We start from the raw sequence: 26582 nt of genomic DNA, 5'->3' as shown, positions 1-26582 counted from the left end.
ATGATATTGGATCTATCCCTCCAGCTGCGTTTTAAACATAAGATCTTCTTCCCTGTAAAATGTCCAAATTATTTCCTTGAGTAGTTTAAATGTAAATATTTAAATATAAATAGAGTTTCCCAGCATCTTTAATCTCATAACATTTTACCCACATTAGTGAAAATCCACAGCATAAATGTGAGGTAGGTAAATATTATATCCATTTTAGAGATGAAGAATTGAGGTACACAGAGATTGTCCAGGGTCACACATCAGTAATGGGAACAGACACCCTTTCCAGTTCTAAATATTAGGTAACACTACCACTTTGTATGCACACTGCAGTCTTAAGTAGAGTAGAGTTTTTTATCTTGTTGTAACTTGAGAATTTACTGATTCTCAGTTAACTCATATTAACTATACAGGAACAACTTGTTCCTGGACAGAAAGGTTTGTTGCTGGTGGTGGTTCACCCTCGTCAATTAATTTGAGTACAATAGGACCAAAAACTCTAATCTAGACAAGGGTTGAAAGCATTGGCCCTTCCTCTTGCAGAGAAGATGCTCTCTGACATTAGAACTGAAATGGTGGCTGGAAAGGTGCAAAATTGGACGCCCTTAAACCTTATCTTCTGGTTGGCAATCAGTGCAATGTTCTATCAAATGGAATGGAACAGGTCATTTTCAAAATATCAGGAAACTTAGTGAATTCTCAATTAGGATTTCTTAATCCCAAATTAGGTGAAAAAAAAATCTCAACCCCACCACTGCTGCACTTTAAGAGGTTGTTCAGTAAATGCGTGAGTGCAGCTGGTATGAAATCACAGCCTGGGAGGCACATTTCTGGGAGTTGCTTTCCAGAGTGAGCCCTGTAAATGTTAAGACTGATGAGACCCATTTCACCGATTTACCTGCCAGCTGAGTACAAGGTAATTAGAATGACTCAGAAGAAGTTCCTTTATATTATAACACCTCTGTCAGTGACCCGACTTGTGCTCCATTTACATCATCCCTTCAAGCTCTTCACTCCGCTCCGCATTCTAAAGCGCAGCAGGTATTTTTATACATTAAAATTAATGTACATACGGCACTTCGTTATTAGTCCTTGTTACTCCGTGAGCACCTCACTTTTCCTCATTAAACATTTCGGACACAAGACATCCTGATCTTCTGTAATTTATTTCTGCTTTCTAAATTCCACTTGCAAAGAAAGATGCTGTTACAGCAACCTCAGTCCATAAGGAGAAAATGTATACCTGTTCAGGGATCAACATTAGCACTGGAGCTTTGTATACGACTATCATCTCCAGCTCAGCTGCTCTCCATACAAACAAGAAGTCACATTCATAGTACTCAGGTGTGTTTGGATTGCTGGCGTTAGTGGCAGGGACGGATGGAAGCTTGAACTCTGCTGCAGGCTCCCTGTTTACCTCGTGGTTAGCCAATCAGATAACTAAGGAGAGATAACTTCCATATGGTACCCTCTGTGGCTGCTGGTGTAGAGCCACTCCTGAAGGAGCCAGACTGCTAGGGGAGAAGATGACCAGCAAGCCACTCTGCCACCATGGCACTCTCAAGTTCTACATAGATCTTGCACCATCCACTGGTGTGGGAGGTTATGCTTCCTGCCTCTTCCCTGATGGGGTGGGTCAGCAAGCCACACTCTCCCCTGGAACAATGAAAAGGGAAATCTGAATTTTAAAAAAATCAGTGTTTTCTGCCCCATATATTATATGGGTTTTTTCCCCCCACATAGGAGAAAATATGCTCTTAGCAACTCACATGTCCTCAAATTGTCTGCTAGGCGTCTGCAAGAAATGTATCAGAAGTAGTTAGCTGTTTAGAAAGATTATTCTGGATACCACAGGGAGGGAAGTCTGGTGATTGTGTGCAGTGCAGACACTCAACAGTGCTTAGGCTTGCACATAAAAGTGAGAGGGTGGATCAAATTGGTGAATTTCAATAATAATAATCAGCACTTCTGCAGTGCTATACAACTTCACACCACCCTTCACACACCAACTGTCCTCATGACATACCTATCCCTGTCTTACAGATGAAAAAATCGAGACAGAGAGGTCAAGTAGTTTGCCTCCAGCTAAGCATAGAACTCAGAAGTCCCTGGCCCCCAGGCTTACATTCAGGACATTGAACCATGCTTCTTCCTGTCATGAACATTCTGCTGTTTTTCATCTTATCTTTCCAGGTGCTGGGCCTGAGTCTCATTCACACCAACACTCACTTACACTGCTCTCGTCTTTCAGGACCTCAGGGTTAATGAGAATTAGGTCCCTTTTATTTAAGGGAAAACTTGCTGCTAACTCTGAGGTCTTCCTCTTCCTTGGCCCTAATCCAGCACTACCTCTGCTCACACCCAAAACCCTCATGCATTTATACATGCTTTATTCTATGTTTGGTGTGGTTGTTTGTGGGGTTAAAAAAAATATTAAGGGCAATTACCTCAATAAAAATATTTATTTAAAAACAAAAACATCCTTACATTTTTATAATTTATTGTTAAACAAAACCTAAAATGATGGATTTAAACAAAGTCGACAGTGCACCTTTAAATACAATAGAACCTCAGAGTTACAAACACTTTGGGAATGGAGGCTGTTTCTAATTCTGAAATGTTTGGTTTCAGAGTAACAGCCGTGTTAGAGCTCACGAAAGCTCATGCTCAAATAAATTGGTTAGTCTCTAAGGTGCCACAAGTACTCCTTTTCTTTCTGAAATGTTTGTAACTCTGAACAAAACATTATGGCCGTTCTTTCAAAAGTTTACAACTGAACACTGACTTAATACAGCTTTGAAACTTTACTATGAAGAAGAAAAATGCTGCTTTCCCTTTATTATTTTAGTAGTTTACATTTAACACAGTAGTGTACTGTATTCCCGCCCCCCCATTTTTTTTTTTTTGGTCTCTGCTGCTGCCTGATTGTGTGTTTCTGGTTCCAAATGAGGTGTGTGGCTGACTGGTCAGTTTGTAACTCTGAGGTTTTAATATACTTTTAGTATAGAATTTAGGGTTTAATCAGCTGTGTGTGCAGATGTATGAGGAGAATCATCTGATCTAGGAGGAGTTAGAGTAATAATCTGCTGGAGTTCCAGAAAGTAACAGTGGAACCTGGGATTTTCAAAGGAGACTAAGGGAATTAGGTAAATGGGTCCCATTGAATTTCAGTTTCCTTTGACAATCCCAATCTATAAGAAAACTCAGCTGGATCTTTTGGTAGAGGGGCCAGATCTTTGGCTATGGGCAAGGAGCATCCAATGAGATTTTTTTAGGGAGGAGGAGGTGAGCTGGAGGGGGGGAAAGCAATTGCAAAGATGATACAAAGCTCACCTTTGCACTATGTAGTCCTGAGCCCCTGCTGCATGGAGGGCCAATCCTCTGCCATAAATTAGAGCAACTTGAGTATTACTCACATCCTTCCATCGGTGCAACTGAAGGACAGAGGCAGTTGCAAAGCTAACGTGCACGCACAACAGAGCTTTACTTAGGTGCAACTGGAAGGACCTCGTGCATCTTTTGGGTTATACAACATCTTCTATGCAAAATGCTTCCCTGTAACATTTTTTTGTGTTTCACTCATGGTGTTGCACAGAAAGAAAATACTCAGTGACAGAAGGGATTAGGCTCTTAACCTTTGGGAATGAGACACTAGATGCACCAAACATTAGTACCCGTTCCATCCATCCTTCCCCCATCCAGCAAAGACTGTCAGCCCTCTCAGCTGCAAGATCATATGCCACAATGGACTCACACTGCATTTATATTTATTCAACACCAATTAAATCAAAGCTAACAGAGTCAGCCAGCATCTGGGGTATTGAAGCACACTGTGTTCTTTAAATAGCTCCCACTGACCATCTTTCTTTAGTGTCAATGTACATTCCAAGGGAAAAGATGCCACAGCCAGGAACTGCGATTTTCTGGGAGGCTCATACAAATTATATTGAAACCTATGTTCTCCTCCTGCATAACCACACAGTAAGAGGTACAAAATAATCCACAATCACAGCAGTTTTAAAGTTTGGCAGTTGGCCTGTATTCTCCCTTCTGGTTGCTGTCTGTGGGTTACAGGGTTTCAGAGCCCGTGCTCCAGCCTAAGCCTGAACATCTACACTGCAATTTTCAGCGCTGCAGCCCGAGCCCTGTGCACCTGAGTCAGCTGACCTGGGTAGAGTTGCAATTAAAAAGAGACCCTGGCAGCTCTGGTCGGCCGTTAAAAATCTGGTCAGCGGCACAGTGGGGGCCCCAGGGCCGGCTCCGCAGCTCCCATTCGCTGGGAAACACGACCAATGCGAGCTGTGGGAGCGGCGCCTATGGGCGCGAGGGCAGCGCATGGAGCCTCCCTGGCTGTCTATGCATCTAGGGGCTACAGGGTCTTAGCGGCCAATTCCCAGGAGCCGCGGTAAGTACTGCTGGGACCCCGCACTCTGAACCCTCTCCCGCACCCAAACCTCCTGCCCCAGCCCAGAGCCCCCTCCCACAACCAAACTCCCTCCTGGAGCTTGCACCCCCCTCAACACCCCAACCCCCTGCCCCAGTCCCCTCCTGCATCCCAAACCCCTCATCCCTGGCCCCACCCCAGAGCCCACACCCCCAGTGGGAGCCTCACCCCCCTGCACCCCAGCCCCCTGCCCCAGCCCAGTGTCCCCTCCCACAACAAAACTCCCTCCGGGAGCTTGCACCCCCCTGAACACACCAACCCTCTGCCCCAGTCCCCTCCTGCATCCCAAACCCCTCATCCGCAGCCCCACACCCCCAGCAGGAGCCCTCACCCCCCTGCACCCCAACCCCTGCCCCATCCTGGAGCCTCCTCCTGCACCTCAAACTGCTCATCACCAGCCCCATCCCAGAGCCCACACACTTTCCCACACTCCGAACCCCTTGGTCCCAGCCTGAGCCCTCTCGTCCACCCCAAACTCTTCATCCCTGGCCCCACCCCAGAATCTGCACCCCCAGCCAGAGTCCTCACCCCCCCCCCACACCAACCCCCTGCCCCAGCCCAGAGCCGTCTCCTGCACCCTGAACCCCTCTTTTCTGGCTCCACCCCAGAGCCTGCACCCCCAGCCCAGAGCCCATACCCACCACCCCACCCCAACCCAATCCCCTGCCCCAGCTCGATGAAAGTGAGTGAGGGTGGGGAAGAGCGAGCGACGGAGGGAGGGGGAATAGAGTGACCACGGGCGGGTCACACCCTAGAACCAGGCCAGCCGACCAGAGACCAGAAATGTACAAGAGACCCTAGCCGTGGCTTCCCAAGGCACGCATGAGAAGGAACTCACCTAGCCATGTACCAACACCCCAGAAATAGTAGTACAAACTAGTTTATAGCCATGCTGCCAATTAACAGTGTGCACTCTGTGAACTACTCCAGAGGAAGTCACAGAACACTAAAGAGTAGTTAATGATGCTTCAAGAATGCTCAATGCTACTTCTTTTTTTTAAAAAAGATAGAATTTAATCTGTGTAAGAGGGTGAAAATATATTTTAAAGCAGCTGTTCTCTGGCTCCTCCCACTGTTCTCTAGCCAATCTCCCCTTTTCCCATATGGCCATCTGGCTACATACATTTTCTGTGGAAGGGAAAAATGGCAGCTGTAAAGTAAGAAACATCCTATGATATCTTCTTTCCTCCCCATGTGGTCAACTGTAACTTGTCCAGAACTGTGTTTTTCTCCAAGTCACATAACAGGGGACAAAGCTGACCTGAGCCCTTTCATATATTCCTTTCTTAACCCCCTGTTTTTGAAAGTGTTATGGAAAAATATAATAAAGGTAGGCATATTTTTTCTAGGTATTCATATTAACACTAGCAGTTTTCCAGTGCAGCCCGTTAGTCTCGCCTCTATTGATCCATCAGTGCTTGGTCAAATTTCAGCTAATACAATACAATGGTACCATTAAGACTCATATTTCTTTTATAGCTTCAGTAAATGCAAGTGCTTATTAAAATGAGGGATGCTAAAACTACGATAGACTGACTGAGCAAATGCTGTCAACAAATTCTCTACCTAGTTCGGTTAATTGCTTGCAAGGTGATTTTCCCTTTCCCTTCAAATGCTCAATCAATAGGAATTTGCCTGAGAAGGACAGAGGTAACACTGCATAAGGACTTAAGGATCTGGTACTGTGTGTTTAATAATTTGGCCTAACAATAAAATAAAGCTGTACTGGATGCCATATTTCCCTAGTTCTTCTGCTATGAATCACCTACTTAGGACCCACGATTCACATTTTGATTTGAATGGGAGTTTTCCTGAGTAAGAACTAAGGCCTACATTTTTCAAAGCAATTAGTGATTTTACCTCCATTTTTGGGTGCCCACCATCAGACACATTAGAGGGCCTGATTTGAAACAAGTGCTGAGCACTCACCGTCTGAAAACAAGGCTCATTTAAAGTGACATAACTTGGGCACTCCTGCATAGAAACTACATCTCCTGCAGCCAAGTCTAGTGTCTTAACCATCAGACCAACTTTAAGGCATAAGATAAATGCTTCATTTACAGATCCAAGGTTGGTAAGAGAATATCTGCTGGTGACAGAGACAAGATTTCAAGCTTCCACAGACCTCTTCTTCAAGTCTGGGAAAGACACTCAAGAGTGTCACAGCTAATACAAGGTAGAACAAATTGTTAAACATGAGGGATTAACACATGTTGCAAGAGACCATTCAAGGTGAAATGAAGAGTTAACACCTCTTCAGTTGTGAGACAAAGGAGAGTTAGTGTGTTACAGCCTGTGTAATGAGCCGTAAAATCCAGTGTCTTGATTTTTAGCGTCTAGCAAAGTTATGAACTTATGCTCCCAGACTCATCTTTTGAAGGTGTTGTGCAGGTTTCCTTTAGGAGGAGGACAGAGAGGTCAGATATGGAGTGATCATTTTGTGAAAAGTGTTCACCCACAGGTGATATGGAGTTTTTGTCTTTTATTGTTTTTCTGTGTGCATTCATTAGTGTGTGTAGTGATTGTCTCATTTCACCGACAAAGTTGTTACTGGGACATTTAGTGCACTGGATGAGGTACACCACATGTTGTGATAAGCCTGTGTAGGACCCATAGATCTTGACAGGTGTATTGTGGGGAATATTGATCATCGTAGAAGTGGAGATATGTCTGCAGGTTTTGCATCTGTTGTTATAGCAGGGTCTGGTGCCACTTTGAGTTGGTGTGTCCTGGTCTGTGGGGAGCTTGCTTCTGATGACCTTGGCGAGATTGGGGGGTTGTTTGAAGGCCAAAAAAGGGGGTTTGGGAAAGATTTCTTTCAGGATGAGGTCCCCATTGAGTATGGGTTGTAACTGTTTATTGCAGGTGTTCTCAAACTTCATTGCACTGAGACTCCCTTCTGACAACAAAAATTACTACATGACCCCAGGAGGAGGGACTGAAGCCTGATTCCGCCTGATTCCCACTGCCCTGGGTTGGGGAGCCAAATCCCGAGCTCCACTGCCTTGGGCGGAGAAGGGATCAAAGTTGAAGCCCCAGGGCTTCAGCCCCAACCCAGGGGGTCTGTAAGCAGAGCCCCGCCACCCACGGCTGAATCCCCCAGGCTTCAGCTTTGGCCCTGGGCGGTGGGGCTCAGGCTTCACCCCGATCCCCAGCAAGTCTAAGCCAGACCTGGCGACCCCATTAAAATGGAGTCACGACCCACTTTGGGGTCCCAACCCACAGTTTGAGAACTGCTGGTTTAATGACACCACATGTGGGTTCCAGCGTGGGGTGGCAGGTGACAACTAGGAGTGTGCGGTCAGTGGTGTGGGGTTTTTTCTGTACTGAAGCAGGTTCTCTCAGTGGCCCTTTCATGATGCGATCTGCTTCACTGGTGTAGTGTCCTTGTTTGGTGAAGGCAGTTTTAAATGATCCATGTAAACTGATTTCAGTTATTTTACTTCCATTTTAAAAAGAAAGCCAATGAGCCAGATTCTGTTTTCCAATGGAGATACTCCAGATTTACATCAGTGTAACTGAGGGCTTGTGTCCCTGGAGACTTAACCCTGGTCTACACCGTGGGGGGAGGGATCTATCTAAGTTACGCAACTTCAGCTACGTGAATAACATAGCTGAAGTCGACGTACTTAGATTGACTTACCGTGGTGTCTCCACCGCAGTGAGTTGACTGCTGCTGCTCCCCTGTCGACTCTGCCTGTGCCTCTTGCGTCGCTGGAGTACAGGAGTCAACGGGAGAGCGCTCGGGGGTCGATTTATCGTGTCTAGACTAGTGAAGGTAGTGAAGGCATACCCTTAGTGCACGTGAGGGTGTGAATGTACATCACACTAGCTTGCTACACACTAAGCCACCATGTGGATCCTGCTACTGCGCACTAAAGTTCTGCAGTGCGCTTTAATGTACTGCTGTTTGAATAGATCAAAGTGCACTACAGAAGTGTTAGTGTGCAGTAGCAGGGTTCAGATGGCCAGCTAGTGTACCGCAGGCTAATGTGCTCTAGATGTGCACCCCAGCTTGTCATTCACTAAAACTCCGTGTAAACAAGCCCTGAGAGAATCAGTCCTGGTATGTCTTGTTGGGCTGCCTTTTAATTGTTTCCCCATAAGCTGCAAACAGCAATCTATCAAAACCACAGACTGGAATCCCTTTAGGCCAGTGATGTTTCCTCATTGACACAAAACTGTTACTGTACAGAGCTATTTACATACAAGTATTATTCATATAATTATTATTAGTCTCTTATAATATCATATCCTAAAGAAATACTTCAATAAACTGGTTATAACACCAATGACATTTTTAACTAATGTATTAAACTACTTTTACAAATCTTTAATGTTACAATGGTCTGAATCTTTATTCTCCTTTGTTTCTGCATGCAATTTCCATAGGAGAGAATGGAGAGGCATAGCACTAAGCCAAAATGCATCTCAGATAAGAGGCTGGCTGAAAAGGCTTTCCCAGTTTCATACAGCAATGCAGAGGTAGTGCTGAGTAGTACAACATGGAGGAACAGTGGAAGCTCAGAAAAGAGGACCCATCCACACGTGCGTTTTGCGCATGTTAGGAACACTCAGGGCCAGATCTTCTGGTCTGCTGATTTTAAACTCTTCACAGTGGGGGGCATTATTCCCTGATTTATTCCCTAATTATCTGTCCCCAGCCCTGATGCAGGTTAAAGCAGCAGCTGCTCTAACCTGCATCAGTAGGCAACAGTCCACACACTTCAGTCCTCTGGTTGAGGATAGCTGAAGCACAGTGTGTTTCAGCCACACCTCTTGCATGTCCCTTCCCAGCCTCATTACTCTCTCGGCACTAGGCATTTTGGGAAGTGGGGCAGAAGCAGTCTTGCTGACCCCATGCATTCAAAAACATAACCCAGTCCCCCCAAAACATAAGATTGCTTAAAAATTTTGAGATTTAAAAAACAACACATTTTGGTTTCTTTTAATTTGCCTCCTGAATTATGAGCCTCTGGGGATCATATTTTCGAGCTTTTCACCACAACCCTAAGGGCCAGAAAATTACTTTCTGAAAACGAAAGAAGAGATTCACCCAGAGTTCCCTGAGACCCAGAGCTTTAACAATAAATGCCATCTATCACATGACTTGTGATAAAATTATGAGCCCCAACTGTGGACTTCACTAATAACAGAAAATCCCCCACTGGAGAGATGTGGGTGATTTTCACTACTTTTTTGCTGCTGGACCAGAGCAGGGGAGAGAATCTGCCCCGGGCCCACACTCTTTAATAGTGTACAGTAATTCGAAACCAAGGTGAATAGTATTTTAGAAATTGGATGAAGAGAAGAAAATACCACAGATTAAACAGTTTGCTTGGTCAGTGTGGCCCAGGTAACATCACTGCCAAAAAAAGGATAGAAAATCATTTTCTAAACTAATCACTCCATCCAGATTAATCAGTCTTGAAAATAGTTGCCTCCTACTGGTTTTACACAGCTTTACCTGGTCCACCCTGAATGGGAAAGCCACATTAACCCATGTTTGAAGAAACCATTTTCAAACCGTTTCTTTACATGGGTAGAATTCTAGTGTAAAGGGACCCAAAGATGCAGTCAAGTAAGAAGGAAGTTAGGAAGTATGAACAGCACCATGATTACTTCTTCTAGGCATTTTAATATCAACAGTCACTCAGGTGTTCAGTTGTGTAGTTAACTGGGACTCAAAGAGGAACAGAGTATGGCAGTGTGCTTATCCCCTTAAATCTCGGCTATCTAAATGTAACACTCTACCATGGCATAGATATACACAAGACCTATGATGTCAGAATAACAAGCAAAAAAATAGTAAAAGGGCTCTGTAAAGAAAAAGAACAATATAAACCAGGTACATGACCATATCCACAGATAATCCAGTCCTATTACTTGCTTTTCCAGCCTTCCCTCCAGGGCTTCCCTTTGGTGAAGATTACCTCTGTGACTCTGAGTGATTCAGAGGTACTACCTAATATTAGAACCTGGAACAGGAACCAGTGTTGAGAATGCAGGAGACCTGCAGTCACAATGAGAGGAAGATCAACAGGACAGTAAGAAGCTTTGTGGGGGAAACATGTTCTTTATACACTATTCAGGGCAGGGTTTGCCTTCCTATGTATTTGAAAAACACCTGGAATATTCTGGGCATATAAAATAACAGTAATAATCCCAGTCAGTGTTTACACCCATGGCAGGATCTATAGAGCCTCAAATCTCAACTCCTCTACAGCACTGTTAGTGAGGTGAGGGCTCTTATACAACTGTCATCAACTGTGTCCTATATCCAGCTGCCTCTGGCAGTTTCAGTCCCATTCTCATTCTAGAGCCTATTCTAAAAAGATGCCAGAACTGTATCCTGGTGCGTTACCTTAGCAGCACCTAAACCATGCTTGGGCTGCAGTTCTGACTCCTCCCACACTGTTTAACTCCCCTGCATTTTCAGAAAGGTGACACAATGTTCTGTAGAGGGCAATGATGCAGAAAAGAATCTTGTCCTAATGCCAATTTTTTCACAATCCCTGTTTAGGATGCCATTTGCTTTAAATCAGTTAGTACCATTTAGTTATCTTCAGCACCATTGGTTTCAGGGGGCTGAAACCATTGTCTTTATCCTGGCATATAGAGACCCTTAATGTGGCCCCTTAATCTGTAGCCTCACAATGTGTGCTGGAACTGACAAGCAGGGGATGAGAAGGCAGGAGATGTTACCGCATCCAGCCTTTTCTATGAAACCAGTCATTTCCCATGTGCTAGTCACTGCTGGAAGCATGCTTGTCAGTTCTGAAAGTGCTCCCTTCGCATTCAAACTCATACAGCTTCCTTTTGTAGTCAGAAGGGAATTTCCATGGCCCAGTTTGAAATCTGCTTCAGGAAAGTCATCAGCAAAAACCTACCCACGCTGGTGTGCATTTGCATATATTTTTGAAGATGAATATCAAGAAGCCAGTCCACCCACAGTGCCATGTAAATGCGCTGCAGGCAAGAGCCATATGTGCAAAAAATAAGAAATAAGCACCTCAGTGTTTTAAACATTTTAACAAATGTTGCTCCCCCTCCAGGCATTGCGTTACTTCACAATCATCTAGCAATAAGGACGCTACTGTATTAATCATACACGGACAAAATGGTAAAACATTTTTGTATCAAACTGGGTTTTTTTTCAGAAAGAGTTATGATCATATGCCACAAGAGTTGCCCTTGTGATATCAATGTTTGCAAGATACCTGCGCCCCTATTCACATCAAAAATGTTTTCATTCTTTTTCATAAATGTAAAATCACAGCTTGAGGCAGGCAGCAATGTTTTTATCATTGTTCTAAATTAGGAGAGAATGTAGCCCTAATTTAATAAAATGAGCACAGAATGCATAGCAAGCTGATCTGCATGGTTACGTCTTGGTGCGTCTATGTGTGTGATTTCTGCAACGCAATCTTTTGCTCAGAGTTCTATATTCCTTATAATTAGAAGGCAATACTAATTCAATAGACTTTGAAGGGAACATCATTAAGGTAAGTTTGAGCAATATATACACAGAATGAGCCAATTTCAATGGTACACCACAGCTGCTTCTTGCCTCTCTGGCAACACAAAGCAGCAGTAAACATGGCTTTTAATTGGCTGGCTAGCCTGGGTTTATAGCTGCTCTGCGTCACCAGTACACTGCAAAACAGCCAGAGCATGCTGGTGAATCTGGACCACTGCATATATAGCTAATATGTATATATTGAGCTTGATTCTGATCTTACCTGTTTCAAACTGGTATCATTTCATTGGCTTAAATGGATTTACTACTCATTTACACCAGTGTAGCTAAGAGCTGAATCAGGACTATTGTCTATTAATCTAATTTCATTATATATTATCCAGAACCTTCGGCCTTTTAAATGATGAGTTCTGACATCACATTTGCTGCCCCTCTCTCCCACTGGGAATGGGGATGGCTACAGGGTCTGGAATTAGCTCCCACTTTCTAAATAATAGGTAGATTTGGGTGTGACTGGTGAAACCTCTAATCAGTTAGCTACCCAATTACCTTCCTCCCAGCTCCTTTCACCCCCTCTCTTTACCTTTCACCCCCTCTCAGTCACTGCCCCACTCCTTCCTAGTTAACTCCTCTTCCTCACACCTTCATCTCACAGACTTGCTTCCTTCCTGACACTTCCCAATGCTACCATCACTCCCCTCATAAAAAGTGTGTGGGGCTAGTGGATTGCCTCGGCCCATAATCCTTCAAGACTGACATATCGACAAGACTGGTGTGCTTCCCCAGCCTTACTCACTAGTGTATACACATACACACACTAGCCAGTGAAACACTTAGCAGTCATTGACTCCACAATTGTCTATAAAATTAGTAGTGTTTCTATCTAAACTATTTGATTTTATTTGCCTGTCAATGTACGAGGCTGTAAAGGACTCTTGCATACTAAGGAAGCCTTGGATACCTTCATTTATTCAGCATCTTCACACAATGGCATCAACTCTAATACCCAACCTCTGTGACTGTTCTGAAATGGCATAGAAAATTCAAATTAAAGTGATGGAGAACATCAGAAGTTTGCATTTTAATTTTTTTTGCTGGTTGTTCCCACCCAGCGTAAGAGAACACTTTGTTTAACTATTAGTATTTGTATTACTTGAATTAATGCCTAGACTCCCTCTCAAGTGAAGGGCAGTATTCTGCTAGAGGCTGTACGTAACAGTGTACAAGACAGTCCCTAGCCCAAAGAGTTTATCATCTACATAGACAAGACAAAGCATAGGTGGAAGAAAGTATAATTATCTTCATTTTACCGATGGAGAAGTGAGGCATAGAGCGATTAAATGACTTGGCCAAGGTCACACTGGAGGTCTATATTGCCTAGCTGGGAAGGAAACTCATGTCTACTGTGTCCCAGTCCAGTGCTTTCACTACAAGACCAATCTTCCTCTTGCATATGCAGAACTATTCTTTGAAGTGTCGAGTTTGACAGCACTTCTGAGGCAACTTATATGGGACAACACTGGAGGTAGTGTTTTGCTCCATGTATCATGTCTGTGAGGCAGTACTGAATTAATTACCATGAGACAGAGCATTTTAACAGAGAACTGCATAATGAGAATACTGAGTTGTGGCTACTTGATTCCTTTTAGCTCATCTTTAAAGCACTTGAACTCCTTTAATTTATATCTTTTATGAGGCAGATGAGCAACAAAATGAGATAGCAGTGATCAGCAACTGGTTTAGGACTGGTTTAAGACTTAATACATTTTTTTAAAATTCTTTAGTCTTCAGAGTCATTTCAGTTTGGTCAATACCAAATGTTGTACAAGTACTGTACAGGATGTCCATAAAAATCCTTATTACCTTTTTAATGAGGGAAACATTTTGCCTGAGCCTGTTTACAAAAAATAAATCACTTGGATTTTCTCTACATCTTTCTTAACAGGAAAGTCATTATTCTATAGTTCCTGGGTTACCCATGTGAAACCTCCAGATAGTAGTAGGTCTTTCCTCCTTTTGGACTATCTGCCCTCTCCCGCTCTTGTCACATCTCTTTGCTCCTTTGATGAGATGCGCTGAAGAGAGGTACTGCTACACTGAGACCAAGTGCATTGCTTCTTCATTTAATCTAGGTGGCAATGCTTCCTGCTCAGCCCACTTAGGGTCTGATCCTGCTCCCACGGAAATCAAGGGCAAAATTCCCAATGTCTATAATTAGTTTTTATTATTTATTGGTATTGTGGTAGTGCCTAGGAGCCCCAGTCATACACCAGGACCCCACTGTGCTAGAACAAACCAAAAAGATGGTCCCTGCTCTAAACAGCTTTTAGCTGCAAGCCCATCATGCAAACAGCCATTATAGGGAAAGCCTGGTTTCATTCTTGTAGCCCTGGGCTGGAGCATGCTCAGTGGCTCCATGGGAGACTGGTACATGCACAGTCCAAGCAAAGGTAGGAGCTGTGAGGGGATGCAGCATGCTCAGTTCCTCCATGGGGATGGTGCAATTGCAGGCTGCTCAGCACCAAGAGCTGTGAAAGGTTCCAGTGAGCTCAGTGAGGACAATTGTTGGAGATTTTAGCTGCTAAGTTCTAGCACAGTGGTTCTCAACCAGGGGTCCGGGGCTGCGTGGGGGGCTGCAAGCAGGTTTCAGGAGGGCCGCCAAGCAGGGCCAGTGTGAGACTTGCTGGGGCCCAGGGCAGAAAGCCGAAGCCCCATCGCATGGGACTGAAGCCCGGGGCCCTGAGTCCCACCACCCAGGGCTGAAGCTGAAGCCTGAGCAATGTTGCTTCACTGGGGCCCCAGGCAACTGCCCTGCTTGCTACCCCCCTAACGCCAGCCCTGGCTTTTATATGCAGAAAACCAGTTATTGTGTCACAGGTGGGCCGTGGAGTTTTTATAGCATGTTGGGGGGGACCTCCGAAAGAAAAAGGTTGAGAAACCCTGCTTTAGCAAGTCTCCAGTGAGCATATGAGGAATGCCATTTTCAGAGGCTTATGACTTGGCCAAGTCTGGGCATATTTTCATGGAACAGCAAAAACTCTAACATAAAGGCCAGCCCCTAACCAAATTTTTAAGACCCAGCTCCAAAACCTGGGAGGATTGGAGCATTCCAAAGGAAAGGTCACCAGATTTTTTTTAACATTAAAAAAATAATGTATTTTCCCTAGCTTCCTTCTCAGAAACACCTGAATTATTTTGGCTGAAATTATTTTTTCATTTAGTTATTATAAATAATAAATTATTATTTATTGATTTAATCAGCCTGCAGAAGCAGACACCCAGCTTGGAAAATTTCAGGTGGTTAAAGTCTGGCAAAGTATTAAGCAACTCAAAACAGGGTCTTATAATAGGAAGTGTCAAGGAACCTTAATAATAGCAGTGCTACCAGCCCTGCCTATAATAGGGTTAGATTGTCTCTCAACCTGTGTTCCTGTGCAGGGCCATAAATTGAAGTTCTAGCCCTTGTGCTTGTGAAGGAAAACCTAAAAACATGAACGCTAAAGCCTCAAAAAAACAGAAAGCAAATAAAAATAACCCTACATTTATTATTTTCATAGAAGTTCCTGGAGAAGAGAATGGGGAATTACAAAAGTCAGATCATGGCAAAAATGGGCTAATTATCTGGCAATGGAGTCCAGAGCAGCACAAGAGATAGTTGTTAGAAAAAAAAAAAATACCAGGTGACTGTCACTCTCACCACTGCAGAGACAATGGGAAGTCAGGAAGAGGGTCGAAAGGAAACAGACAGGTGAGACAGTTGGACATCACGTCTGTCTTTCTGACAGCATGTCTGATTTGTGGTCAGACCTTGGCCCGCTACTGCCACCACCAGGAACAAACACTGCAGTCCACTGCAGCCTTCAGCTGATTCATCCCACTTTGTTTGTCTGACACTGCTCCTGGCATGCAAACCAGCCAGCTTTGTGTATGCTGCCCAGCAGCCTCAGCAGCCTTTCAGCCTGACTCCTCTCATTTATGTCTGTGCAAATCAAGGCTGTCAGTAGGAGTTATACCAGTGTAAAGCTGATGTACATGAAAAAAGAATCATCCCATTGTGTTCATGCTTATCAATCAGTCATGTCATGCAAAGGCTGCTGGCATTACCAAGCAGCAACCAAGAGAATGTGTATGAGCACATAAGAAATAGAATCTATACCATGATCCACTCATACTGGAATAATAATACGTAATACCTTTTAAATCTGCACAAACATTAACCAATTAATCAGACAAAACTGTAGTTGAGTAATTCCAGGTGGTGTTTTAGCTGGTGAGTCAGGATGTGTATAGACCACAGAACCTCGGGAAGATTGGTCCTATGCAACTGTGCATTGTTACATGTGCAGTTATATCATTATTATTTAATATTTATATAATAGCACCCAGAGGCCCCACACAGAAACCGCCATTGTATTAAGTACTACAGGAATACCTGGTCTCTACCCCAAAGAGCTTACAATCCGAGAAGACACATGAAACATGGGGAAGAAGGGTACACACAAACGTACAATTTTTATTGGCCAAGCGAAGCAAGGTCTTACAATGAACTCGATGGCATTTCTATGTTTGTCTGTAACACGGTCACTTTTGAATACTGCATCCGATCAACCCCAGAATTTCAGAGATGGGAATGGAGGGTACACAGAGCCCATGCATGGTAGGGAAGGGGCAGGGAGAGATGGAGGAATGAGGAACAGAGCGCCTGGCATGTGGCAGAGGCAGAAATGGGGGACACAGAGAGTCCTTGGTATGGAGGAGGGAGTGGGGAGGTTGCAGGGAGTCCCTGAAATAGAGGGTGATGGTAGGGTAGCACCTGGAGGTTATGGGGAAGAATGGAGAAATCCAAAAAGTCCCTGGTCTGTGTGATGTGCTCATTCCAGAGAAGCAACAAAGTCTGGGACCCTCGAGTATACATTTGTAGGGTTTTGTTTTTTGATATTTGTAAATAAACTAAGTGGTAACTAAGCCATCTGTCCCTTCACTGGCTGATTTCTTTTTAAAGATACCATGCCAGAGACAATGAGAAAGGATTTGAAGGAGGAGAACATAGTGAACTTACAGGTCAGTTCAAGAAGGCTTTGCTATGTGTAAGCGTGCTGTCCTGTTGGTGCTTATTTAAACAGAGGGCCTAGGGCCAACCTTCATGTTTCTCGGGAATAAACTTAATTGTGTGGCTATGGGATTCCAGCGCTGGATTAAAAAAGCTCAAGACTTGGTAATAATACAGCTCCAGCTAGTAAAAGATGATGCAGGAAGTATCTGATAGTGACAGCAGCTGCCACTGGCATTTGACAGCATACCAATGCAGACAAGTAGGAGTTTGCATGGACCATTTGGGCAGTAACTTGATGCTGATATTTGCCCAATGCTGACATTTTCCCAGATAGAATTCTAGCTAATTATTTGGCAGAATAGCCAAGGTGGAAAGACAGCTTCATTATTCACTTGAATAACTCTGCTTTCTCAAGCTACCAATTTTGCAAAGTGAAGAAAATAAAGGGCATTAATTTGTAGGCTTTAACCCAAGAAATTGTAAAATACACATTCATTTGGAACAGGTGCAGTAACGATAACCATCAAGAAGGGCATTGTATATCAGCTTGAAAGTGAGGCAAATATATAGATTTAATATAGTTAGGGTGTATAGCGAACTAGCATCATAGGGGCATAGCATCTTGATGACTGAACCGGTGAGCTACACCATACTTCAGGGACCAGTTGCATCCCTGGTTTAACTCCATTGAAGTCCATGGAGTTTAAACAGGGATGTATGTGGCCCTAGGCATAGTGCCTGGAGAAGTATCTTACAAGAATCCCATTACTAATTTTGTAATAAAGTTTATTAAATTTATATATAGGAATTTTATTTTTTTTTAGATGGGCACATAAGAGTAAGCTCTATGAGTGAGTATACCACAACGAGTTTTGACAGGCTGTAGTATAACAATAGCCTTCCTGCAGAGTATTACATACCTTATCTCATCCGTAAAGCAATCTGCTGTGCAGGTTCCAATTATTTAATCATATACAGAATGGTATTCCATTTTACATTCACAACCAGTGCAAAACATAATGGTAATGGGTCACATTCCTCCCTGATGTACCTCCACTGAAGTCAATGGAGTTACACCAGGGAAGAAGTTATTGACCCCTTTTCTTTAATAAAGGTAGAAAGACAGACTGCAAGATGCCTGACTAGCATTAACGTTGCAGACATAACATATAGTTTCCTTATAATTACATGAAGCATATGTCTTTTGGGTTGCATGCATGAGTTCTTCCAAGATCAGGCATTCCCAAACTTTGTTAAGTCATTTATTGGAGGCAGATGTTAGGATTAATTAGGGATATAATGAGTATATTTATTTAGGCTGCTATCAGTAGCAATCACATTAAAGTAGGATCTTTTTCTCTTAAGTTTATTTCATTACTCCCAGCAGGACCAATGACATATTAAATTTTCCACTATGTTACAGCATCCTTTATCTTGGGTCACCCCCAATATATGTACCCACTACCAAACACTCTCACCAACACAGGTTCAGTAGTATTGTATTAGCCAGCCTGTGTGAGGTGAAATTGTCTCTGTACAAGTTAAATAATTTTTTGGTCTACCATTATGCATAGCCACACAGCACCGCCCTCATAGGAAATATGGATTTGTAGCCATTTGTTTCTTTTCTTGGCCAAATCAACAGCCATCCGAGGAATAACTAGGATAGATCCTTCTGTCATTTGACTGCAGCGTGGGACTGTGGAAGTATAACTGATAGAAGCACTGACCTCTGTCACTTGACTAATTCAGTTGTTGTTTATTTTCTCTTTTGAGTGATTACCACTAGACCTGGTCAAACAATAAAAACCTATTTTCACAATAAATAAATGGATAAATAAATAAGATTTTGAAAAAAAGACTGAAAATGACATTTTTCATGAAAAATTTTGACACTGTAATATTTTGTGTGAAATTGCTTTATTTTTAAAGGCTACATTTTTTACTTAAAAAGTCTGACTAGCTGTAGTTACCAGTGAGGTCCTTATCAATGTTTTTTTATTGCAAGAGGGAAGGTAATATTGTGGACTGGAACTCAGAAGAGCTGGGTTCTAGCCCCATTTCTGCTTCTGGGTAAGTTTGAGCAAGTCACTTTTTCATGGATGCATAGATTCCAATGCCAGAAGGGACCACTGTGATCATCTAGTCTGACCTCCTGCATTACACAAGCCATAGAACTTCCCCCAAAATAATTCCTAAGGCAGATATTTTAGAAAAACATCCAATCTTCAGTTTAAAATTGTCAGTGATGGAGAATCCACCATGACCCTTGGTAAATTGAGCCTATAATTAATTACTCTCACTGTTAAAAATGTATGCCTTATTTCCAGTCTGAATTTGTCCAGCCATTGGATTGTGTTATACCTTTCTCTGCTAGACTGAAGAGCCCATAATTAAATATTTGTTCCCCATGTAGGTTCTTACACACTTTAATCAAGTCACCCTTTAACCTTCTCTTTGTTAAGCTAAATAGATTGAGCTCCTTGCATTTATCACTATAATGCATGTTTTCTATTTCTTTAATCATTCTTGTGGCTCTTCTCTGAACCCTCTCCAATTTTTCTGCTTCCTTCTTGAATTGTGGACACCAGAACTAGACGCAGTATTCCTGTAGTTGTCACAGGAGGTAAAACAACCTCACAACTCCTACTCAAAATTGCCCTGTTTATGCATCCAAGGATTTCATTAGCCCTTTTGGCCAAGAGCTCCACAGCCACCTCTTATAAAACTCTTGGATGCAAGTTATCCAGAACTGCTAATTTAAAAATGCCTAACTGTAGAAGCTGCTGCATAATGTGCTCCTGAGATACCAGTAGAATGAAAAGAATGTACTCATCATACAATATGATTACATTATCTGTTTTTTCCAAATACAGAACAGAAATATTTCTTGAACACTTCTGCCTTTTCTGCATTATAACTCAAATTCTACTATTTCCATCTAGTAATGGACCAATACCACAGCTGGGATTCTTTTTGTTCCTAATATACTTTAAAAGCTCCTTCCTATTGTCCTTAAAGTGCTGGCCATGAATTTCTCTGTGTCCCTTTGCATCCCTTACCAATTTTCTACTATATATATATACACACACACACACAACAACAACAACAAATGGAAGAAAGGGAAAGTTTATCATTTTTTCTAGCTACCTTCACTTCCCTTGCAAAACCAGGTGAATTTTTTAACCTGTACAGCCTTCTTCCTCAGTTGTGGGTTTGTGGCTTTTTGGACACCTAATAAAGTGTTCTTAAACAACTTCCAATTACCATTCACATTTTTCTGATTATTTCTTCTCCACAGCTGATTTGGCTCATAATTGTTTTCAGCTTTGTGAAATTCACCATGTTAAAGCCACAAGTATATATATATATATATATATATATATATTTCTGGTTTGGACTTTACTCTGCCTGTACATTTTATGGCCTAACTTCATTATCATGCACATTGTGTAAAGAGTTGTCACTTTGGATGGGCTATCACCAGCAGGAGAGTGAATTTGTGTGGGGGGGTGGAGGGTGAGAAAACCTGGATTTGTGCTGGAAATGGCTTTTAGATAAGCTAATACCAGCAGGACAGTGGGGTGGGAGGAGGTATTGTTTCATATTCTCTGTGTATATATAAAGTCTGCTGCAGTTTCCACGGTATGCATCTGATGAAGTGAGCTGTAGCTCACGAAAGCTCATGCTCAAATAAATTCGTTAGTCTCTAAGGTGCCACAAGTACTCCTTTTCTTTTTACTTGTACCTAAGTTATCATTAATTTTTAGTTCTGTGATCTATTCCTCTTTATCTATCAAGATGAGATCTAATACAGAATTTCCCTGTATTGGACAAAACACTTTTTGAGTTAGAAAATTGCCATTTATAATATTTAGAAATTCCAAGGATGTTTTAGTACTGGCAGCATGAGATCTCCAATTTATGTCATTCAGATGGAAGGCCCCCACGATCGTGTAGCTTTTTCCCCTAAATCTTATAGATAGGTACATTAGGAGACAGTCATCGTATTCCCTAGTGTGATTTGGAGGTCTGTAGCAGACACCAGTTAATACTCTTATGCTTTATCTGTTAGGACATTGATCAATAAGCATTCAAGATCATTTTCTTCTGAATTATTGGTTACTCGGAAACAGGTAATGCCCTGTTGACAAAGAATGCCATTCCCCCTCCCCTTTTGCCCACTAAGTGCTTCCTAAATAGGTTATAACCATTGATTTTAACATTCCAATCATGGGAATCATCCCACCAGGTTTCAGTTATATCAACGAAATCGAATTTATACTCATAAATGAGCAATTCCAATTCCTTCACCACTCCGTGCCTCAGCTTCCCAATCTGTAAAATGAGGATAATGATACTGATCTCCTTTGTAAAGTGCTTTGAGATCTGAAGGTGAAACGCACTGCCTAAGAGCGAGGGCACCATTATTACAATGTGTGTATATATATAGTACTTAGCAAAATGGGGCCCCGATTTCACTGTGGCCTCTGTGCATTTATAATGTTACTACTACTACAACAATAACGATAATTGTGAGTTGGGTAACTATTCATAAGTACTTATGATTCAATGGTTGTAAAGTTATGGGAACTAAGCAGTTGCCTCTTGACACATATTGTTCTGATGTGCAATATGGAGGACACACAGGGTAGTAAGGCATATTTTATGGCTCACCAATATAAACCAATATGGGGTTCTCTAACAAACTGCTTTATATTCAAGAACAGTAACACAATACACAACTGAAACCTCAGTACACTGAAATAATAAAATAGAACTTTTAGTGCTTTCTGCATGTCATAGATTTTTAGAGAGACAGCTGAAAAAAGCAATAGCTATCAGGTTCTAATCCTAGCATTTTTGGTCCACTGGTCCATCTACACTGCAGACAACTGCCAAACACTGACCAGAATCATTAACATCATCATTATTAGTTAAGTATAAAGAAACAGCAGCTGCAATAAGTATTTAAAACTCCAGTGGACAATAACAGGATCTTTCATCATGGAAGACTGTGCACTTTCACACTGGTACATCAAGAGAAACTGGAGAAGCATATAACACTTTGATAAAATATACAGTCAAATGAAAGGAGTCAGTAAGTAATCTTTTTACCCATGATGTCAAACAACTCGATTTTGCCATTGTACTGAGAGAGCTAACATCTGTTATCTCAGTACAATGGACTTTGAATTTTCCAAAAAGAGATCATCTTATTACCAGGGGGAAAGTCATTCAACAATGTGTTTAAAAAGAAAGAGTCCATACATCTCTGTTTGTTTCCAGTTTTATCAGGTGGGTTATGAAGCTACCATATTGTCTGCCTCTTTGGCGGCAGCACTGTATCCATATTAATTCAGTCTAAGCACTTGTTTGAAAATGGAGAGAATAATAAATAAAATAATATGGTGTTAAAAGCATAGATACTACACTAATCCTCTCAAACTGTTTACTGCAGAAACACATACTTATTAATAGGGGCATTTCTTCTTATTCTATTTAACTGTTCCAAGCACATGTCCTCACTGAACACTCTGGCTTTCCTTTTCCTTAGAGACGGTAATGGGGGGGGGGGGGGGCAGGGGTGGAGTGCTGTCACTACACCTGCTTCAACATATATCTATCCTGCCTTTATATATTTATCTTGGGCCAGATTATGACAAAGTTACTCTCACGGACTAGTACCTTCCTCCTTCAGCAGTCCAGATGGAGTCAAGGGAGAAAGGTGCTCCAAAACCAGGGTAGCAGCAGCAGCAACTGGCCCTTTATTTTTTATGCAGTCGAAAATCCCTAAGAAAGGGATCTATATTCCCCACGCACCCAGCCCAACCCCGTAGTAAAGTGCCCTGGCCCCAGAACTCCCCCTTAACTTCAGTGGGTTTTGATGGATGTCAATGAACGTTTGAATGGAGCGCAATGCATCATCCCCGTATCTAATGTATTGCTTTCCAAAGCTCTTTCAGACCCCGGAGTACAAAAGGTCCTATCCTGAAGCAAATTCTTGTATCTACTAGGGAGACTGAACCCCATTGCCACCGTTAAAACAATTCGGTTTATAAGGCCATGTATCTCATTTCGGTTTTGTTGCATAAGTTTGGGCAACACTTTGACAATGTAAAATTCAATACAAGCCACGCACGTTATGTGTATGTGTGCCTAGGTCCTGCGATCCAGACCCGGCTGAGGAGAGGCGACCCCGACATAAAATAGCACGGCTGTTGCTCTGTACGCTTTCCGAAGTGCTGTGCAGACATTGCCACATAGACTGCGACTGTACAGACATAAGCCCAGCAGCACTCAGCCCAGCCGCTCCGGCGGCGCTATCCCCCGTATGTTACCGAGGTAAAGCAGCCATGGGGAGGGAGACAGAGCCTGGAACTTGTTCAAAACCCAAGCCCCGGGGCTCAGCTGGGAAAGAGGCAAACCCCAGGGGCAGCCGGTCCCTGGGCGGGGAGGAAAAGGCCGCGGCCCCCCGGCTCGGAGAGAATGAATCTGTACCTGATTTGGGATAGGTGACAATCCAGACATCACTGCCCCTCACCGGGAAATTGGCGATCTCCTCCATCTTCCCCCGGCAGAAGGGAGGGAGCCGCACTCCATTGTATTCAAAGTATTTGCTCTCAAACTCCCCGGGGGTGCTGGGGGTCTCGGCTTCACTCTCCGCCATCCTCCTTCCTGCCAGGGGCGGGCCAGGTGGGCAAGGGCCCCGGGGAGGGCTCAGCCTGGAGAGAGGAGACGCAGGCTCAGCAGCAGCCGCGGCAGCAGCAGCCCCCACGCGGCCACACGCCCCGGAGCAGGAGGCGGCGGGTGCCGGCCGGGGTGCGGTGGGCTGCGGGGGCCGGGGGAGCGGGGGGAGGAGCAGGCTGGCTGCGCGGGCAAGGCGGGCTGGGGAGAGGAGTCCGACCCGCAGCGAATGGGCTCTGGCGCTGGTGATGTCATGCAGCGCGGGGCCGGCGGGAGGATGCCGCAGCTCGGCTCCGAGCGGCGGCGGCGGCGGCAGCGGTAACCTCCTCGCCACTGCTGCTTAACCCGCGCCGCTCCCGCGTGGAGCGATGCTCTCCCCCTCCCCCCACACACAGCGGGGAGGTGGGGCCGTGGGCTGTGCCCGACGGGCGGCCGGCACGGGGCCCGAGTTGCAAGGGAAGTCGGGGGATGGAAGAAGGGGTTCGTGGTTTGATTTGCCTTCCCCACTCCAGTCCCCACCTCAGCCCAGGGGTAGCAGGGGGCACCGGCAACCCCTCCAGTTATACACGACCCCATGGAGAAGTCCGCTGAGCAGCCCCTTCAATGGAGGGTGACCCCAAGATATCATTTGGGTGGGGGTTGGAGGGGGTTGCGTGGTGTCTTCACAATCAGCCCCTCATCCTGCTTCCCCAGCGACCCGCCGAGGCATTGGGGGCCACCTCTGCGGGGTTGTGGGATGAGCTAAATGGGTCCTTCGCAGCATGGCTAGGGCTCGTCTTGGCAAAGGAGTGCGATGAAGTGAGGGCTCAGAGTCAGCAATTACTTATCAGGCAGCAGCAGTGACCCCTATAATATGTCTCAGGCCACAAACGTTACTTCAGGGGTGGTGCCACTCTGCAGACAATGCTTGTGGGAGGGAGGAGCTAGCCCAGGGGTCGGCCACCTTTCAGAAGTGGTGTGCCCCGTCTTCATTTATTCCCTCTCATGTAAGGTTTCGTGTGCCAATAATTCATTTTAACGTTTTTTAGAAGGTCTCTCGCTGTAAGTCTATGTATTATATAACTAAACTATTGTCGTTTGTAAACAAGGTTTTCAAAATGTTTAAGAAGCTTCATTTAAAATTAAATCAAAATGCTGATCTTACGCCGCCGGCCCGCTCAGCCCGCTGCCAGCCTGGGGTTCCGTTCACCTAGGCTGGCAGCGGGCTGAGCGGGGCCTGCGGCCGGGACCCCGGCTGGCAAGGGGCCGGCAGCCAGAACTCCAGACCGGCAGTGGGCTGAGAGGAGCCAGCTGCCGGTCTGGGGGTCCATCCACCGGCTCCTGCCAGCCAGGGTCTCAGCTGCCAGCCCCACTCAGCCCCGCTGCCGGTCTGGAGTCCTGGCCCTTTCCACATAGAGTAGGTACCTACCTTCTCCCTGGTTCTAGCCATTCTCGTCCTCTCTCTGCACTGAGATGAGGGTGGGAGTGCGCCATTTCACTGGGGGTGAAGGAGCAGGCTGGGGGTTGGGGTGCAGGATCTGGCCAGGAGCTAGAATGAGGGAGGGGGCTCAGGGTTGGGGCAGGAAGTTTGGGTGTGGAGCACTTACCTGGGAAGCTCCCATTTGGTGCGAGGCGTGCAGGTGGGAATGTGGGGGTGTGTGTGTGCAGGAGCTCCCGTTTGGTGCTCAGGGTGGAGGTGGGAATGTGGGGGGTGCAAGAGTCAGGGCATGGGGTGTGGGGGGGCTGGGTATGTGGGGGGGTGCAGGGGTCAGGGCACGGGGCTAGGGTGTGTGAGGGGTGCAGGGGTCAGGGCAGAGGGCTGGGTGTCTGTGAGGCAGGTTCAGGGGTCAGGGCAGAGGGCTAGGGTGTTTGAGGGGGGTGCAGGGGTCAGGGCAGAGGGCTGGGGGTGTGGGCTGGGGTCGTGGGGGTGCTCCCAGCCCCCTGCCCTGAGCGGCTCACGGCAGGGGGCTGGAGGGGATATGCCGATTCCACCCCCTTCCTCAAGGTCCCCGGAGGAGAGAGCGTGCTGCAGCTCCGCTTTCCCTCTCTCCCTCCATAGCAAGGGCTGTCAGCTGATCGGCAGCAGGGAGGGAGAGAAGGAGGGGCAGAAACCGAGCACGCTGAGGGAAGAGGCAGGGGGAGGGGGAAGCTTGCCTGCCCTGCAAGGAGAGAGCGGTGAACGGGAGGCGGGGAAGAGCGGGCTGGGCCGGGCACGATTTTTAATGGCATGCTGCTGTCCCCGGCAGGCAGGAGCCTGCCATTAAAAATTGGCTCACGTGCCGTCTTTGGCACGTGTGCCATAAGTTGCCAACCCCTGATCTAGCCCATCAAAACTGAACCTACCCGAGCAACTCATGGACGGGTGACAGCCAAAACTCCAGCTAACAGGCCCATTGTTGGAATGCTGGAGGCATCCAAAGGCAACCTCCCTGAGGTCTTGTCTAAACTGGAGACATCTGTAGTGATAACACCTGCTTGGATGCCCCAGCATCGCCAAAAACCAAAAATACAGATTAACAAAATTAGAGTGTGTGGCTCATTCTTGAGAGGTGAAGGCTAAAAGTGTTAATGGGGCTGAAGACAGCAAGATGGTGTTATAATTAGACTCCCAAAAAAGCCTCATAGCTACATGTAATTCTTCAAAAGGCCAGGTACAGAATAAAGGTCTAAGCAGCAAAATGTCTAGAAGCCTGAGGAAGGAGAGAAGCCTATAAAAGAGACTTGAGATGGCTATCCTTTCACAATGCTAATGACATATATTTCTCCATCTACCAATACACACACAACTATAAGAGAGACCCAAAATATAGAAATTTAGAGGAGGAACCTTAAAATTGAGTGGGATTAATTTCTTGAGAATGTATATGTTTATCTACAGCCACATGTTTATAACTGAGAATTTATAAAGTCAGCAATTCACTATAATGAAGTGATAACATCAGCTTAGT

General features: G+C 44.7%; 1 protein-coding gene across 1 annotated transcript in view; it reads right to left on the bottom strand.

Moving 5' to 3' along the window:
* SULT4A1 (sulfotransferase family 4A member 1) overlaps positions 1–23638 on the bottom strand; it is a 39004-nt gene extending 15366 nt beyond the window's left edge. Inside the window, exon 1 of the mRNA XM_077807447.1 lies at positions 23470–23638. Within this exon, the coding sequence (XP_077663573.1) occupies positions 23470–23638 (169 nt within the window). The remainder of the gene's footprint in view (positions 1–23469) is intronic.
* Between the last annotated feature and the right edge of the window lie 2944 nt (positions 23639–26582).

This window comes from Eretmochelys imbricata, chromosome 1 (assembly GCF_965152235.1).
Source record: "Eretmochelys imbricata isolate rEreImb1 chromosome 1, rEreImb1.hap1, whole genome shotgun sequence".
Lineage (NCBI taxonomy): Eukaryota > Metazoa > Chordata > Testudines > Cheloniidae > Eretmochelys > Eretmochelys imbricata.
This window is presented reverse-complemented; position numbering and strand designations above follow the sequence as displayed.